The sequence below is a fragment of the Citrus sinensis genome, chromosome 5 (genome assembly GCF_022201045.2).
Source record: "Citrus sinensis cultivar Valencia sweet orange chromosome 5, DVS_A1.0, whole genome shotgun sequence".
In the NCBI taxonomy this organism is placed as follows: domain Eukaryota; kingdom Viridiplantae; phylum Streptophyta; class Magnoliopsida; order Sapindales; family Rutaceae; genus Citrus; species Citrus sinensis.
The window spans coordinates 34059628-34076071 of NC_068560.1; the positions used below are offsets into that span (position 1 = coordinate 34059628).

The window sequence follows — 16444 nt, forward strand, 5'->3', positions numbered from 1 at the left end:
GAACTTATAACGAATTCTGCCACATCAACTTTAATATTTCAACTAGACCCCTCTAGCTGAAGTCGATCTGCACAGTGCCCCCAGACTTATTCAAATCTTTCATTTAAACCCAACGACCAGCAGTTGACCAGCAGCTTATTTCCTTACACTCTCCACCTTGCAGACTCGATTCAGCTGATCATCTCAATTAAGTAGCATAAAAAAAACCTTCAAAACACATGTTTCAGGAACTAGAGCTGCTGCCAACACTAATTAAGTCTACACAAAACTTAAATTTTGCTGTTGGTAGCACTTTGGTTAACATATCAGCAGGGTTGATATCTGTATATATCTTGATCACTGCAACTGACCCTTTTGCAACCTCATCTCTGATAAAGTGCAACTTCACATTAATGTGCTTTGTTCTCTCATGATAAACCTGGTTTTTTATGAGCTGAATGGCACTCTGATTGTCACAAAAAATTTCCACTGTTTTTTGTTTCAACCAGAGTTCATTTAACAACCCTTTCAACCACATTGATTCTTTCATTGCCTCTGTTGCAGTAACAAATTCTGCCTCAGTAGATGACAAAGCTACTATATGTTGTAGAGTAGCTTTCCAACTTATGAGACAACTTTCCAACATAAACAAATATCCTGAGATAGATTTTCTCATGTCCAAGTCATCTGCAAAATCAGAGTCAACATACCCTCTGACTTCACATACTTCATGCTTGGATTTACCATACATCAGACCATGATCTAAGGTGCCCTTCAGGTACCTCATGACCCATTTTACAGCATCCATGTGAAGCTTACCAAGGTTACTCATAAATCTGCTCACCACACTTACTGCATAAGCTGTGTCTGCTATGGTGCAAACCATTGCATACATCAAGCTTCATACAGCTTGTGAGTATGGTATATCAGCCATCTTTACCTCTTCAGTATCTGATGTTGGAGACATGTCTTCAGAGAGTTTGAATTGAGCTCCCAAAGGTGTCAGTACTGGTTTCGAATCCATCATTTGAAATCTTTCCAGCACTTTGCTAATATACCTTGACTGACTTAGAAATAAGGTACCAGCTGTTCTATCTATGACAATGTCTATCCCAAGAATCCTCTTGACACTGCCAAGATCTTTCATTTCAAATTTTCCCTTTAGCAAATTCTTGAGTTTTTAAATATCACTGAGATTTTTACCAGCAATTAGTATGTCATCAACATATAATAGAAGATACACTGCTCCACCTGAATTTCCACCTGAGTTTATAATCTCATGATAGACACAACTATCATATTTGCTCCTGTGATAGCCATTGGAGATCATAAACTGGTCAAATCTCTCATACCATTGCCTAGGAGATTGTTTTAGGCCATATAGAGACCTTTTAAGAAGACACAGATAATCCTCATGTCCCTTTTCTTCAAAACCTTAAGGCTGAGACATTAGTATCTTTTCTTCAAGGTTGCCATGTAGGAATGCAGTCTTTACATCCATTTGTTCAAGCTCTAGATCAAACAAAGCCATCATAGCAAGCATGATTCTGATTGAACTGTGTTTTACCACTGGTGAGAAGATTTCATTGAAATCAATTCCCTCATTTTGTGTGAACCCTCTTACCACCAATCTTGCCTTATATCTTGAGTCTTCAACACCTGGAATGCCCTCATTTTTCTTGAATATCCACTTGCAGCTGACAATCTTCCTATTCCCTGGATTTGGGACCAAAATCCAAGTCTGATTCCTTACCAGAGAATCCATTTCCTCGTTCATAGCTTTAATCTAGTTTTTGTTGTTCTTATTATTCATTGCTTCTCTATAACTGTTAGGTTCTTCAATTGCAACATCTTCTGCACTCATCAAGGCATATGCAACCATATCTGCATATGCATATCTTGCTGGGGGTCTGGTATGTCTTCTTTCTCTATCTCTAGCTAATTGATATTGTTGTAAGTCAGTTGCTTGTGGTACTTCACCTTCTGTCACTTCTGCATCTTGAGACTCAGCTTCAACAACTTCTACTTGAATTTCATCTTCATAGTTTTTAGACAACTCCACTTCAATCTTTTCACCTTGATCAATTTCTGTGGTGGCTTGTGTGTCACTTGTACTGATGTCATTAGTAGAAGTGGCTTGATCAGAATTGTTGATCATAGCCACTTCATTAAACTGGACATCTCTGCTAATCAGACACTTATTAACCTCTCTATACCAGATCCTGTAGCCTTTGACCCCATCTGGATAACCAACAAATACTTCTTTTATAACTCTTGCATCAAGCTTCCCTTGTCTGACATAGACATAAGCAGGACATCCAAATACCCTCAGGTGTTCATATTTTTCAGGTCTTCCAGACTAGAGTTCTTCAGGAGTCTTGAAGCCAATTGCAGCAGATGGACTTTTGTTTACCAGGTAACTGGCTGTAGAAACAGCTTCTGCCCAAAGACTCCTAGGAAGCTTAGAGTTTATCAGCAAACATCTTGTCTTGTCAATAAGTGTTATATTCATCCTCTCAGCTAAACCATTTTGCTGAGGGGTGAACCTTACTGTTTTATGCCTCATAATTCCTCATTTCTGGCAGCATTGCTTAAACTCTTTATTACAGAATTCAAGTCCATTGTCTGTTCTTAAGCATTTCACCTTTAAACCAGATTGAGTCTCCACCAAAGTCCTCTAAATCTTAAACTTCTCTAAGACTTGGTATTTGGTCTTCAGTATGTGGATCCATACTTTCCTGAAGTAGTCATCTATGACTGACATAAAATACATTCCCCCACTTAAGGATGGTACTTGGGCAGGCCCTCACAAATCAGCATGTACATAATCTAATGGTTGTTTAGATACATACATGCCCTTTGTGAATTTGGACCTGTGTGTTTTGCCAAAGATGCAGTTTTCACAGAAATCTAACTCATCTATATTATCACCACACAGCAGCCCTTGCTTACTCATCTCTTGCATTCCTCTAATACTCATATGACCTAGTCTAAGATGCCATAACATGGTTCTATTGACATCAGAAATAGTAGGCATTGCAGCTGACCCAGGCACTGATGACCCTTCCAACACATACAGGCCATTCTTCTTGACTCATCTCATTATCATCTCAGTCCCCTTTATAATCTTTAAACCACCATTTTTAGATTTGAAGCTATATCACATACTATCTAGCATGCCTAAAGAAATCAAGTTCCTCTTTAGCCTAGGTGCATGCCTTACATCACTTAGAGTTTGAAGAGTCCCATCAAACATCTCTATTTTCACAGACCTCATACCAACAATCTTACACACATTGTTGTTACCCATCAACACTCTACCACCATCCACATGTTTATATGTATGGAAAAGGTTTTTATCATGACACAAATGAAATGAACAACCTGAATCAAGAACCCACTGACCTTTGATATTGCTGTTTGAAGCCACCAACAAATCAGCACTATGGTATCCATCATCAGAGGAGTCATCTGAGGCCACTGCTGCATCACATGTTCTTTCTTTTTCATCCTTCTTTTTCTCAGCACAATTTCTGATGTAGTGACCTTGTTTCTTGCAGTAGAAACACTTTCTTTTCTTCATTTTTTCTTTTACAGATGCATCATCTTTTTTAGTTTGACTCATATTCTTCTTCTTCTGATTTTTCTTTTCTGTTCTGGCAAATAAACCTTCACCATTACTAACTTCATGCCCATTATTCTTCTAGATCTCCTTAGAGCTCAAAGAGGCTTTCACATCCTCTAGAGTTAGAGTGGCTCTACCATACAACATGGTGTCCACAAATCCTTCATAGATTTTAGGCAATGAACTCAGTAGAAAGAAAGCTTTATCCTCATCAGTGATTTTTACATTTTCAACTCCTTCAAGATCAAGAATGATCTTGTTGAAGTTCTCAATGTGTTCTTGAATCGAGACCCATTCTCTCATAGAAAATGTGTATAGTCTTTTCTTCAAGAACAATCGATGTGCCAGAGACTTTTTCATACACAGAGCCTCCACCTTGTTCCAGATACCAAGGGCAGTCTTCTCTTCAGAAATCTCCCTTAGAATTGAGTCACTGAGACTCAAGATCAAGGTACTGTGAGCCTTGTTCTGTATCTGTCTTTTCTTCTCATCAGAGACTGAACTTGAAGCATCCCCAAGATCATCTTCTTCCAGAGCTGATTCGAGACCTTGATGAACAATGAGAGCCCTCATTTTCATCCTCCAAAGTGAAAAGTCACCACCAATGGTGAATCTTTCAATATCGGGTTTTGGAAGAGACATGTTTTTGAACCACCAATGGCTCTGATACCAGTTGTTATAACTCTATTAACGTATTGAATCTAGAAAGAACTAATCAAAGCAAGTTAATCAATAAAGAAACAGAAAAGAACTTGAATAGAGCACAGTTGCAAGTACACAACTTGCAGAAGGAAAAAACGGCTCTTTTATTGGTCTCTATAATCCAATTACAAGCTAATCCTTTTGAAGAAATTACAAGGATCACCAAGAACCAAATAGCTAGCAAAATGACCAAGAAATGAAGAAGATTACTACTGATACCAAAGGCTAAAACACACGTATTTATATTCTGGTATTTCTGGGAAGCCATAATGAACTTATAACGAATTCTGCCACATCAGCTTTAATATTTCAACTAGAGAAGTCGATTTGCACAATGCCCCCAGACTTCTTCAAATCTTTCATTTAAACCCAATGACCAGCAGTTGACCAGCAGCTTATTTCCTCACAGATTCTTAATGAGCATCTATAAAAAAAAAAAAAAAAACTTGTTAAGTTACATTATAATGTAACTTACACGGACCATTAAATTGTAATTAATAACTTAAAAATAAAACTAATTAAATTATTTTTTAGGTCACTAAATACACATTTTGGATGAATGTAATTATCATATAACTTAACAACACCCGTAAAAGACAATTTGTATTTCATCATCTTAATTTATTGTTCATATGTGGTACGTACCAAAATTAATGCAAGCAATCATTGTGCTGAAGATGGCAGAGATTTTTCAAGTGACAGATGCGTCGACACCGAAGCTCCTGACGAGCAACCAAATTCCAATGACATGGGTTTGGAGCAATCATAGCTTAACAAGGTCTCTCTATTCTCTGTGCATATTAATTAATTAATTAATAGTTTCAATTATTAACTAGAGATGTTAAATGGGTCGTGCACACGTTTATAGTCGGGCCACCAAGGGTTGGATCTGGCTGCTGCAAGCCCAAAAACAAGTCGTCCTACCAACTAGTTTTTGTGATTTAGCCCAAATAATTTTATAAATCTGACGTTTCAACCCAAATTGATGTACTTTTTTTTTTTTTTAAATTTAACCCCCTAAAATGTAAAAACTTACCACTAAGACTTTTGGACCGCTAAATTTCTTGTTCTTGGAAGCGCCATGGACACTTGTGCCTGGTTGAATTTGGTAATTATAAGTGCTTAAATCTCATAATTATAAGTTCTTTCTTCCAATTTCTTCAATGAATTTACAGCTCTGCATTGTAAGAAACGAGTTCAGCAAGCTGCAAATAAACTACTGGCACTGGGTATGCAAATTAATTATTTTCAGTGATTTCAAAATTTTTTTTTTGGTTCTATTTGTTCTAAAGAATGAGTATTAATTAATTCATATTTCAGTTATCAATGAAATATATAAAATGAAACTGAAACATGGAAATACTCTCAAGAATTTGGGACCAGCTTGCTAAGTTGAATTCCACTCAACATCTACAATCGCTAGCAATGACTTCAATGTTTCAAGCCACAGAATCTGGGAACGTCGAGTTTGTTGTGGAGATGATTAAATTCGATCCGGCTTTGGTCTGGTCTCGCACAGAATTGGGTGGCATATTTCATGCAGCAGTTGAACAGCGCCAAGAAAGCATATGGAACCTCATATATGAGACCGAAGAAAATAGAGATCTTGCTTCTATTGAGGACAGTTTCGATAATGACATATTGCAATTAGCAGGAATGTTAGCACCCGTTTCTTACCTTAGCAAAATCGCATGTCCTGCCATGCAAATGCAAAGGGACTTACAATGGTTTAAGGTGGGTCAATTTTTCTTTTAGCTAATTTTCCCTTGATCATTAATTAAACTAATTGACTCATTTTATGTAGTGAGTCATTTTCTACTGTGGATGTCAATACATTTTAAAATATGAATTGTAAGACTCTACATATAACGGTCTAATTATGAGAAAATAATAGTTATGTACTAAATTAGAAAAATGTCATAGGCACAAATCATCAATTTAATTGAAATGTGTAGATGTTCTCATTTATATTTTATCCATTATCAACTGGTGCTTATTAGCAATATTGATTTATAATGATTTTAGGCAGTGGAGAAAATATAGTGCGACCCATGATGAGAGAACACAAGAATAGGGAAGGCAAAACACCACGGACATTGTTTACAGAACAAGACAAGAGTTTAGCAATTGAAGGTAAGAAGTGGATGAAAGACACGGCAACATCATGCATGGTTGTAGCAACTCTGATTGCCACAGTTATGTTTGAAGGCGCGATTCACATTCCCGGCGGAACCAAAGATTACGGAGATCCATATTTAGAATACATAGATATTACATGCATGACTCCTAAGCATAATTAACATACATAATCCTAGAGGTATCCACAATATCTCCGGGGGGACCCTAATGGATGCATGCATGACTTCTAAGCATAATTAACATATGCTATATAATTTCGTGGTGTTTGTCACTGATGGTAACACTACACTTTGAAAATGATGTTTTTGGGCAGAAGAATATTTAGAAGATGGTCAAGTAATTTATTTTTTCAAAAAAAAAAAAAAAAGATTGGGATGGATAAATCCCAAATTAAATTTTTAGCCTCTTAATGCCATCCTGAAATTAAAATTCACGTTGTTTATGTGAGAAGATAAGCGGTCAATGATATGTTGTTAAGTGACGAACAAAATATCGACGGTGAATGAGACGTGGAAGCTACTAATCCTCAAAGCTTGTTCACATCTTTCCCAAGATTGCCCACGTGATTGGAATGTTCTCTTATAAATCTTCAAATCAAACATGCCAAACTAGTGTTAATAATGCAAATGTCCTTATGTATTGATGTGGATTGAGACTGTCTTATCGTTGGTTTTGTGATCAAATGAAATGAGGAAAAGAATTGTTCCGTGCAAAATTAGATTATGTGATGGAAGGGCTTTTCAATTTGCTCGTTTTATTGTTGTTTTGAGGATATAGCATATATAATTATTGAAGCCCTAGTGAAAAAAGTTTATAATGAATGAGAAGCTATACCTTTAATTAGCTTATAGAAAATAACATTCTATGTAACGTCCGACTAGAAACCACATTATTTGCCATGCATTTTATAGATCGAGGGGAATTAAGTTCTATAAAGTTTGTATAGTGTAGATCGAGAGGGATGTTGAATATATTAAAATAATACATTGAATTTATTATTTAATCTAAACATATTAATTAATTTGAGAGTAAGAGTCCAAATAATAGTATATATTTAAATTTAATTGATCCAACTTTGATGCAATATATGCAGATGAATGATATTACTTGCATGGCACGTACTATAATTTTATATTTTATAAACGCAATAATTTAACAAACCCAAATCTAAAGGGGGCTTTTGATTTGAGAAAGCTAGCTACGAGCTCACACGGGATTTGCACCGAAAGCAGGGAGACTAACGCGATAAGTTGACCATAAAATTAAACGAGGGATAAATTTAATCACTGACATCGAGAACAGTGACGTGTAGGAAGAAGCACCATGGACACAACCTGTGATGAAGCTAGCATTTGATGTTAAATGATTAATCATCAATTAAAGTTCGTAAAATCTAAGGAATTGAATGGAAGGCAAGCGTGCCACGTAGCCTCGTAAGCACGTGGTCACGGGGTGCAACTAGCCGCGACGGTAGCCTTTTCATTTTTCTAGCACTTTTAATTCCTTGTTCTTCGTTAATCCCCACGGCGGCGAGTTAAGTGTTCACCGTATTAAGTCCATTCTTGCCGACTTCTCACACTATATTTTTTTTAATACTCAATTACTTAACTGCCCATGGCCATGTCATTTTTTTTTTTTTGGTGAGTCAAATAAATTATATATATCGCGTGTTGCTTCTACTCAAGAAAATAATTCGATAAAGTTCTATACAATGATCAAGATACTATTTGTGATATTGCATTAGGTGAAAGAAGAATTATATACTATATATATGTAGGACGATCGACTATTTTTGTCATCATATTGTATTGTTTATTCATTTATTTTGGCACAAAAAATGTTTATAACAATTCAAATAAATCAATGTCATTAATTCGTACAGCAATTTAATAAGGAGGAGATGTTATATATGTACACATTTTATCTTTAAAGTGAACAAATAAATTGATACTTACTTTGGATATGGTGATAGCATTTGACATCCAGTCTCACTTCTTTCGTTTGCGTTGATGCAATATGGTGAGATAACCGTGAAAAAACAAAATTGATACTTACTTAATTAAATGAATATAATGTACACACTTGCACATTGCATTATATTATTATATGATTATATTATGACGTATGTATCATAAATTTTTTCATAATACAGAAATTACATGTAACATATTGGATCAAATAAGAGTAAATTGAGGCTTTTTAGCATATTACAATACAACTCTATTTATATAAATATCTAGTAACATATTGGAGAGCAGAAATAAAAGATCCTGTCAAGTTTTTTTAATTATAAAATGTGTACGCAGGTCTATAATATTCGAAGAGGAAAAAATCATACTATATTGAACCAACTCGATCCGCTTAAGAAAGATATTTTAAAAAAAATAATAATAATTATAAGGATATTTTGGTCATTTAGACAAGCAGAGTGCGGAAAAGAAGAATGACAACTAGAAAGTTTTGACTTATCAACCTCAATCACTCTCACCATGTACCCAATAAAGAAATGCCACGTCAGGCAATAGTGGTACGATCAATCCGCCTTCTAAACAGTAGAGTACTCGACAAATTCACAGTTCACACAGAAATTAAAATCCCCCCACTTTCTTGATCCTAACGACTCGTCAACCGCCCACGTTTATTACCCCTCCATCAAATACAAATACGAACACATTCCGCACCAATCAAATCCACCTTTCGATTTGGATTTGATGTATCTCTTTCTCAAATTCCTCCTCGTCACCAAAGTTGAAGTACTTAATCTAAAACATTTTTAATATGTTCGCGGCTAGTGATCATCATCGTCATCATCAACAAATGTTGCAATATTATGCTTATCCCCCTCAATTGGGATCCCCAATATTATTGCCCAAAAATGCAGCGGCAATGGAGAAAAAATGGAAACCAGACGTTGAAACTGCACCAAGTTGCCCTCGCTGTGCTTCACCCAACACCAAATTTTGCTACTACAACAACTACAGCTTGTCGCAGCCGCGCTACTTTTGCAAAGGCTGCAGAAGATACTGGACTAAAGGGGGCTCCTTAAGGAATGTTCCTATGGGTGGCGGCTGTCGGAAGAACCGCAGAGTCAAATCCTCCAGAAGGAAGAGCCCTTTTAATAATGATCGACCCAAAGCATCGTGTTCTTCTGATCATACTGATGATGCTGTCTCCACACCAAATGGAGGTTCGGATATTGACTTAGCTGTTGTTTTCGCCAAGTTTCTGAACGAGAGTTCGAGTTCTCAGGAGACTGATCTTTCGGCTGCCAAAACCTCAAATTCTTCGACTCCGGACAATGTTGTGCAAAATGATGATTTTAATGTTCACAATGTCATGGGAAACGGAGATCTAAATATGCTAGGAGAATTTCCTCAGGTTTTTGGGCAATTACAAGAAGAAGAGGATCGGAGAGTTCAAGATTTCTTGGAAGATGATATGGTTAATGCACACGGCTTGCAGGCTTTGTTAGGTGATGAAATTGTTGATCATCAGGTTGCTTTGTGGAGTGACCAAGCCGAAACTGAAACTTTGCCTAATTTTACATGGCAACGGGCCATGTTTCAGCTTCAGGATTTTGATTCTTTTCCGGCCGATGATCAGTTGAAGGCTTCAGCAAATCTAATTAGCGATAACTGGACTTCCTTCGATCTTCCAGGATTTGAGCTCTATTCAAGACCTTGATATGTAATTTTCACATTCTATTTTTTTTTTAAATTTATTCCACAACATTATTTAGTTTCCTTCTTCTTGTTGATGGAAATATTTACCGTACTTGCATACCACGAAAAAGATTGGTGGTATAAACATTTTATTATAACATATATACAATAAAATTAAGGTATATATATATATATATTACTAATTAATTAAGGTTTTATTTTCTTTTATAATCATGCTATAGGAATGTTCATTTATTACTTAACACCATATATACCAAAATCTTCCTTCTTGTTTAGCAAAATTAACCATACAAATTTGAATCAATATATAAACAGACAAATATAAGACATTTACTAAAGAGGGCAGTTTAATAAAGACACCATGACAGTTAGAAATGAATGGATTTAACACAAACTTTGAAGTAAAAATGGTGATAGTTAAAGGATTATTATTAACATTTTAACATATGCGGTTCAAGTGAGTTTTAAAACATGTAAAAGAGATAGTTAATTTCTCCAAACAATGAGGGGAGTTTTATTTGTTTTAATTTCCTGCGTTAATGTATCAGTCTATAATATCAACATTCAACACATGGATTCACTCCATGACATTTCACATCACGTTTTTGAACGGATTGATGGTGAGTCTATTATGCTCTGGCATGATCACAGGCTGTGATGTGAAGTGAAGACCCAAAAACTTGATGTACACACATGGCGCTCATATTACGGCCTCGCGTGTATATGCATGCATGATCATGGAGCAGGAATTTTGGAATTAATGTTTATTAGATATTTAATTGAAATATCGAAGTTTACTCTATTTATCGTCATCGTCGTCATCATCATTGATCAAGTAGTTGAAAGTTGGAATGAGTCCGCGTTTGGTGATGTCAACCCATCACATGGCTGTTATAGCATGTCGTGTGAAATGAGCTTCATATAATGTGATCACTGAAAACGATTGTCATGTGGAGCTAGCTGTTGAAAAAAAGGGGCCAATTTAAGAATTCTAGTAAAATCATAAAAAATAATAACGAAAAAATGTGCTTTGATTTTACATTAGCTATTTCTGTAATCGATTTTATGATTCTAATTATCAAATCCTAACTTGCTGGCTCCTGCATAAGAAAACTTTATTTATTTATTTATTTTTAAGTTCACAAAAACTTTAAAATCTTAAGTCGGGCTTTGCCGCAATGGTGCGCGCGAGTTATTGCATCTTTTAATACTTGTATTGTGCAATTAATTGGTGGAATGAAATTTATATTTTGCTTGTTTAAATAAGAAAAGAATTGATTAATGAAAGGTTGATGTTATTTGTACGCTAAAATTTAATCTGAACACTCATATTTTAATAATTTTTTATATTACTAAATTAGCCTGAATTTAATTTATTATTAATGACAATTTAATAAAATATGGTTTAACAAATTTTTATCCAACATCATATTTTATCTACAATAAACCACATCAATAATGAAAATTGAATCAATGTTCACGTCGAAACATTGTCTATTACTTACGAACTATAATTTTTTTCTTTTTTTTATTATTATTAGAATTGCTAGGAAAACATGGAGTAACATTTTCCATCTTTTGTAATTGAAACAAAAGAAATAAAACCAAGGTGAAGGAAGAACAATAAATTGTATCACACCAACATAAGAAATGAAAGAAAATCAAATGATAAGATTTGTTTTAAATTTGCTTTCTGATCTTCACTCTATCTAATCCGCACACTTTCATGGGTTTGAAAAACAAAATTATGTAGCCACATTAAAGAGAAAAACAAACAAATATCAAACTTTACTATGAAAGGAAAATAAAAGTTAATAAAAATGGAAGAAAGTTGGATTTTTTTTTTTTGTGGTGATGAATATTTTATTGGGTGTAAATAAGAAAAAAAGGTAAATTTGAGAAATGGGCAATGACGACGATATATGAATTTGAAAGAGTAGATCAAGTAAAAACTAATATTTTGAGATTATTAACTGAGTGCGTAAAGTAAATAAGTGTTCAAAGTAAATTTTAGAGTGAAAATAAACTCATTCTTAATGAAAGGTCATATTACTTTAGTTTATGTAAGCTACATACACTAAACAATTTTACAAAATTATCACTCAGAATCTTCGGCCATGTGGGAAGCAAGTAATTAAATTAATTTTTTTTTTACTCTAATTTATTACAAAAATTTAATATTGTACCAAAATAAGGATCAGATTAAGAAAATAATGCTTCTATCTCAAGTAAATAAGGAAAACTTAGCCAACTTTGGATGGGTTAATTAGGACCTCCTCTACTCAATCCTAACATAGAGAGTTCAAGTATCTACATGCAACTATAGCAGTTGAGAAATTAGAATGGTGATCTTTAACCTCTCAATTAATTGAATCAGCTCACTTTTTTTTTTTTTTCAACAATACCCTTATTAAGAAATAAAAAATAAATATTCATTTTTTATTTTAACTTTCTTCTTTCGTTTACACTCTTATCTTTCAGAATCATCAATACACCCATTTTCATCATCACCAGATAATGAATAACATTTATTTTTAGTTGTTTTAAAGTTTTTATTTTTGTAAAACACAATGAAAACATGGTAAAAGATTCGAGATCTTTTTTTTTTTTTTCCCCTGTTGTTTTTGTTGGTGGTGGCGGAAGAGTTAGTGCTAAGGTGTCGGTGGTTGTAGATGATGGTGATAGGGACCAGTTGGTGAATGCTAAGAAGAAGATGGCGTAAATTTGGAGATCGTTATGAAGCTGAATATGGATCACTTGGAAATGATGGTGACGTCGTTATATTTGTTGAGTTCGGAATCACATTTATCGGATTTGCAATTTTTTAATTCATTAAACCATTTGTTCATTGTGTTTTAGCATAATAAAATTAAAAAACAATTAAAAATAAATTTTGTTATGGTGATGGAGGAATTCTACGAGGTATCATGTATGTTCATCATGCAATAAATAAATGATATTAATAATGAAGAAGAGTGTCATAGTGATTCCTAAAAGAGAGAACATGTAAGAGAGAGAAAAATTTAAAAAGATAAATATTTATTTTTAATTTTAACGGAGATATTTCTAAAAATAAATGAGACTAATTAAGAAGAAGGGGTTGGTGAGATAAATTAAGAGGGTCAATTATCATCACTCATGAGTTTATTATCATTTTTTGTTTCATGTTGGGCTTTAATTAGACTTCGTTTGTATTAGTCTTTGAGCTTTAATTATAATTATTTTTGTTGGGCTTATACACTTACTCGTGTGTCTTCTGTGTGTATGCATGTGTGTGTGTGTGCGCACGTATATATATATATCCCTAGATGTATATAGAGAAATACATATTTCTTATTTTATATGTATATTTATAAAATGCGGACATAATATATAACTTTTACATTTTATACTATTATTTAGGTCTTACTTTCATAAAGGCTAATAAACTAATGGCATGTTTGATTTGAAAAAATATAATGAGAGAAGAGGAGATGAAAGGAGAGGGGGAAAAAAATAAGAGAAAAAAGATGAATTTCATATCCAACCAAATAATGCAAATGAAATTGACTCTCGTTTACACTCATTTTCTCTCTCATTCTTTCCTTTCTATTCCTTACCTCTCCTACCATTTCTTCAAACTAAATATGGGATAAGAGTAACTAATTAAAAGAAAAATGGTTCGATTATAATTTTTATAACCGAGCTGAAATATAAACTTCACATTTTTTTTAATAAACTTAACGTTCGACCTCTGATAGAATTAATTACCATTCCATTTGAGAAAATAATATAACACCATTTTAATTCATTTGAACTGATATACCACGTCTCTAGCTTGGTTCGCCATATACGTTTTTAATGTATAGACTGATTCAACCTATTTTGTCAATTATTTTATTTTTTAAAAAAAAGGGCCAAGTGTCCAGCAATTTAGTATTTCACTTTACGTGTACGCCGTATATATTCAAATACTAGCTACTTCCTAACGCTGGGTCAAAAGTACAAGAGGTCAACCTACCATAAAAATCATAAGCGCAAGCATTTGACCGGCATTAACAAATTAATTAGAGAGAGATATACTAATCTAATTTTGACAATTTGAATAAGAAATTAATGACTCGGCTTATGGAAACAGCCACTCACCAAGTCTATAAGTACTTAACTTTAATCAAAAGTTTACCACTGCAGCTTTTTGTATTGTTTTCTCAAGTGAAATAATTAACTTCTTTCTTCAAAAAACTATGGCGAAAATGGACATCTCCAAGGCCATGCAAGTCTTGACGATGGCAGTTTTTGTAGCAATCTTTTTGCTCATGTCCTCTAAGATGGCAACCGCAATGCTCAGTGATGCAGGCCCAGAAACTATACTTGGTTTGTAGATATACCTGCGTACCACTTTGGAGCTAGCATTTTATTTGTTCGAAACTTCTCTTTTGCTATGTCCGCATTTTATAAAATCAAAATTTGTATGCATTCCCATTTAGCAATTAACACCTAGATGGCTTTCTTACTTTTCTATTAAGATCACATTGAAAATATTATATTGTCAGTTCTATCCACTTTTATTGGCCTTCATTTTCCCATTTTTTTCTTTTCCATTTGAGATCAATGACCAAAATAAATTTGAAATTTCATCAAATTCATTTGCAGGTCGCAGGGCTCTACTTGCTGACTATAACACAACTGGTCGCGGAGGATATAATTGATGAATTGAGCAAGCTGCAAGCTCATCAACCATATATGTTGCATTTGGCTATGGAATAAAATAATATATATATATATATATATATATATATATATATATATGTTTGTGGGTTCTATGCTAAGTTATTTCTTCATGCAATAACTATGTAATGCCTGCGGCTGTAAGTCAAAATATCTTCTAGTAGTACTTCCAAGATGTTTTGCTTCAAAGGTTATTATGATATGTATGTTATGTCGTTACTTATATTTGTGGAGTTGCACTATAACAAATCAAAGTGAGTCAATAATGATTACTAATTAGTTGTGATTAATTAATTCCTTTGATCTGGATATATAACAAATAATAGAAAAAAAAAATACCCAAGAGAAAAATTCACGGACTTTCAAATAAGACAAATATTTTTGTTCGTCAGAAAATTAATTAAGAAATAACATAAATGATTACATATGTCTTCCACTTATTGTTGACTGTTGTAAGCTAAGCCACTGTCACTATTTTCATTCTCCTTAAGGACAAATAGGCCACTAGCCGGTACCCTATGATCATCGGCATCATAGCCCAAACTTCAAGTCCACTATGATCAATTCTTAGCTCTCTGATGAAGGGAGGCGAACAAGAATCTGATGAGCAATGGTGCTGGTAGGAATCATAGTTGTTGAATGAAATGTAGCGTAGCCACGACATGAAAAATGGACCTTTCTGCACCAAGTCAATACACAAGGAAATGGATTAATTAAGACCATTATTATGTTTTAGTTGACGTAATAATAGTTTTATGCATTTGAATCTGTGAAAAATCATATGGATCATTTGGCAATTTTCTCCAAACCTGGATAAAGAATCCTCCAGATAGCATGGAGGTCATAAGAACAATGGATGCCAATATTTTCGCTTTCTTTACATCCATGAACGCCACTCCTATGATAAGTTCAAGGCCCTGCATTATTCAAGTTGAAAAAGCCAAGCAAGACTATTACAATTTCACCCAAAAAAAAAAAAAAAAATTGATTGGTATCTGACATTTTATGGCACCTGAGCAGCTAGAATACAGAGGAAAACAGTGAGCATATTCTGAGAAAACGCGATGTAACTTGGCCTCAAGCCAACCATAACACAGATAATCACAAGAACGATTATTGGCAGTATGAGATCTAAAGGAAGATCACTAATGTTTCTGGCTGAAAAATATGCACTGAGTTTGTACATGTCCACAGATCTTTCCTCAGCTAGCATCGCTCTTTCTTGTGGGAATGTGAAAGTAGCGGTAAATAAAGGAAAGAAGCCCCAAAATACTGAAATGAAGAACAGCAGCGCTGCCTGCATACAAATTGAACGAGAATGGTAAGTACTTGCAAATGTTGTCACAAATAGCAAAGGGAAAAATGATTAGGAGTTTATTCAAGTGATGGTTGCCTTTCAGGAATCAGAGTGGCACCAAAGTAAGGCAATGGGATGTGGCTGTGGATATAACTTGTGTTACACAGTAACCAGCTTAAGTACTCATGGCATCCCTTTGAGGCCTCTTCTCAAGAGAATTGAGAATTGTCCACAACAAGTTGCTTGATTTTCCCTTGAATTTAACTTCCACTGCATTTCAAGCTTACCCTTTGGTGGTACAGGTCTCGAGGG

At 34.3% G+C, this 16444-nt stretch overlaps 1 protein-coding gene and 1 long non-coding RNA gene across 2 annotated transcripts; both read left to right on the top strand.

The window, feature by feature from the left end:
* Positions 1-9065: 9065 nt before the first annotated feature.
* On the top strand, positions 9066-10314 carry LOC102624483 (dof zinc finger protein DOF1.2). The gene has a single exon (XM_025095861.2). The coding sequence runs from the start codon at positions 9224-9226 to the stop codon at positions 10127-10129; it is 906 nt and encodes a 301-aa protein (XP_024951629.2). The 5' UTR covers positions 9066-9223; the 3' UTR covers positions 10130-10314.
* A 3959-nt stretch (positions 10315-14273) lies between these two features.
* Positions 14274-16387, top strand: LOC127902106 (uncharacterized). Its single transcript, XR_008054612.1, has 3 exons — positions 14274-14481; positions 14761-16156; positions 16236-16387. It is a non-coding gene; the product is annotated as an uncharacterized LOC127902106 (long non-coding RNA).
* Positions 16388-16444: the final 57 nt, after the last annotated feature.